The sequence below is a fragment of the Propithecus coquereli genome, unplaced genomic scaffold (assembly GCF_000956105.1).
Source record: "Propithecus coquereli isolate 6110/MARCELLA unplaced genomic scaffold, Pcoq_1.0 Scaffold436, whole genome shotgun sequence".
In the NCBI taxonomy this organism is placed as follows: domain Eukaryota; kingdom Metazoa; phylum Chordata; class Mammalia; order Primates; family Indriidae; genus Propithecus; species Propithecus coquereli.
This window is the reverse complement of record NW_012150130.1, coordinates 331,310-333,520: the sequence shown is the minus strand read 5'-3', so window position 1 is coordinate 333,520 and position 2,211 is coordinate 331,310. Positions and strand designations below refer to the sequence as shown.

The 2,211-nt window shown below is 41.2% G+C and overlaps 1 protein-coding gene across 2 annotated transcripts in view; it reads left to right on the top strand.

The window, feature by feature from the left end:
- The window catches only part of MYLK3 (myosin light chain kinase 3), a 54,546-nt gene extending 53,966 nt beyond the window's left edge, over positions 1-580 (top strand). Inside the window, exon 12 of one of the 2 annotated variants that reach the window (XM_012653964.1) lies at positions 485-580. In XM_012653964.1, the coding sequence (XP_012509418.1) occupies positions 485-544 (60 nt within the window). In that variant the 3' untranslated portion in view covers positions 545-580. The remainder of the gene's footprint in view (positions 1-484) is intronic. The other variant, XM_012653963.1, reaches the window with a different exon arrangement.
- The last annotated feature ends 1,631 nt before the right edge of the window (positions 581-2,211 follow it).

Sequence of the window (2,211 nt, the reverse complement as noted above, 5' to 3'; positions counted from 1 at the left end):
CTATTGACTTGGATCCTCACTGAGGATCAGAAAACAAAAACGAAATACTTTACCTAGGGAGCCAGTACACAGGTGCACATATGTACACGTGTACACATACACGGCACAGAAATCTCGCGACATTTACTCTGAGTGTGATGCATTCTGATAGTTTCTATTCTATGTCATTCGGTTTCATTTTTAAAAAGTGCTGATCACAACACACCAATTTTACTTCATGACCCCCTGATAGGTTGCGAATCATAGTTTGAAAACTGTTCTAGGGCGCCCCATGGTTTATGTGAAAATCTTGTCATTTGATACTTACTCCAAACGTGCCTCTGAGAGTCATGTGACTGTTCTATTAAAATTATTCCTCTTTGGGTTATCCATTTTAAACAAACCCAAGTGGCTAGACTCACTTAAGTCCTTTCGTTGTTTCTTCTTAAAGACATTGGTCTAAATATATGCCTTTTCTTTTCTTTTATTCTCTCCTTGCCTCAAGAAACATTTCTACGTAGTGACTGCTGCCAACAGGTTAAGGAAATTTCCAACTTGTCCCTAATCTTCAACTCTGCTGCTCCGATGGGCCCAGAAATTATTGAAGCCAGTGGTGAAGCGAAGAGACGACTCAAGATTTTAAATAATCTGGCCTTTTACTCTTATTGATTCCACTTATTTTGTAAAAAAAAGGTTATGGCTGCCGCCTTTCTTGCGGATGAAAAATGACTCTAAAGAAAGCATCCTAAGAACTTTTTTCTGCCTTGTAAGATCACTAAGTTTGAAATGCTGTGTTTCCTTTTTCAAGTAACCTACTTCTGGTGGCAAGTGCAGGCATCCTTTAGGTAGGTGGGAAAGCTCCTACTCTGCATATGTCAAACTTATATTCTAAACTTACTCTGATTAAAGAACTCAGTAGACTATTTTGCAGGGGCATGCTACTCAGTATTATCTCCTCCAGTACAAGGAATTCCTAGAATTTTGATTTGCTTGGGTGTGAGCTGACATTTTACTACCCTACTCTAGCATCAAGCAGCGTGGATTGAAGACAGTGATCCTCCAGCTTGTTTGAGCGTATGCTCCCTTTTGAGAATCAACATCATTGTTTGAAATTTCAAAATATATCAACTGTCATGCTAAATCAGAGCAATGATCATTTCGAATGTGCTTCTTAAATCTATGCACACCTCCACCCTCTCTCCTAATTTTGCCCTGTCCTGAGCCCTCTTTCTTGGTTATGGATTTCTGTTTCTGGTTTTGTAATCTGGAAAGCAATGTGCAATGCATGAAAGAGATACGAATATAAGGGTGTTCAGCTTTCTGAGAGAGACACTTCAGTGATACCCGTGAGACAATAAAGGAAAACTTCTCCTGCTACTTTGTTAAGGATATGCCACTTTTAATATTGTCACTCTTCAAATACACACTTCTTCTATGCGTGTAAACCTGACTCTTGAACAGCACGGTTTGAACTGCACAGATTTTCTTCCGCCTCTGTCATCCCTGAGACAGCAAGCCCCACCCCTCCTCTTCCTCTTCCTCCTCAGCCTGCTGGACAGGAAGATGATGAGAATGAAGACCTTTATGATGATCCATTGCCACTTAATGAATAGTAAATATATTTTCTCTTCCTTACGATTTCCCTCATAACGTTTTCTCTAGCTTACTTTATTGTAAGAATACAGAATGCATGTAACATGCAAAATAAGTGTTAATTGATTGTTTTGGCAAGCCTTCTGGTCAACAGTAGGCTATTAGTAGTTAAATTTCCAGGGAAGTGAAAAGTCATCCTTGGAGTTTCCACTGCACAGGGGGTCGGCACCCCTAACCCCCACGCTGTTCAAGGGTCAACTGCAAACTTAAATGCTTTGCCGCAGGCGTTGCAGACTAGCCATGCTGTCCTTTCACTGAAATAACACGTGCTCAGCACCGTGAGCAGCACATCATAAACTTCTGTGTGTGCGTACTGAAACACTTTATCAATTTATAAAATGATTAAAAGGGGTATTTGATTACTAAAAATTACACAAGACATGGGTGTGGAGAGGGAGGCAGAAGGTGGAGAGGTTATCTTGCTTCTGCAGTTCTCAAGTCCTAGTTGGCCTCTGGAACACTAACCCTCGTCAGGAAGCTGAGGTTTTCAGGCCGACTCCAGGTGGCCTGTCAATGAATGAGTATCAGAGAGACGGCTGCTGGAAACTGCCCTTTGATGAGACAGTAACAGCGATTTGG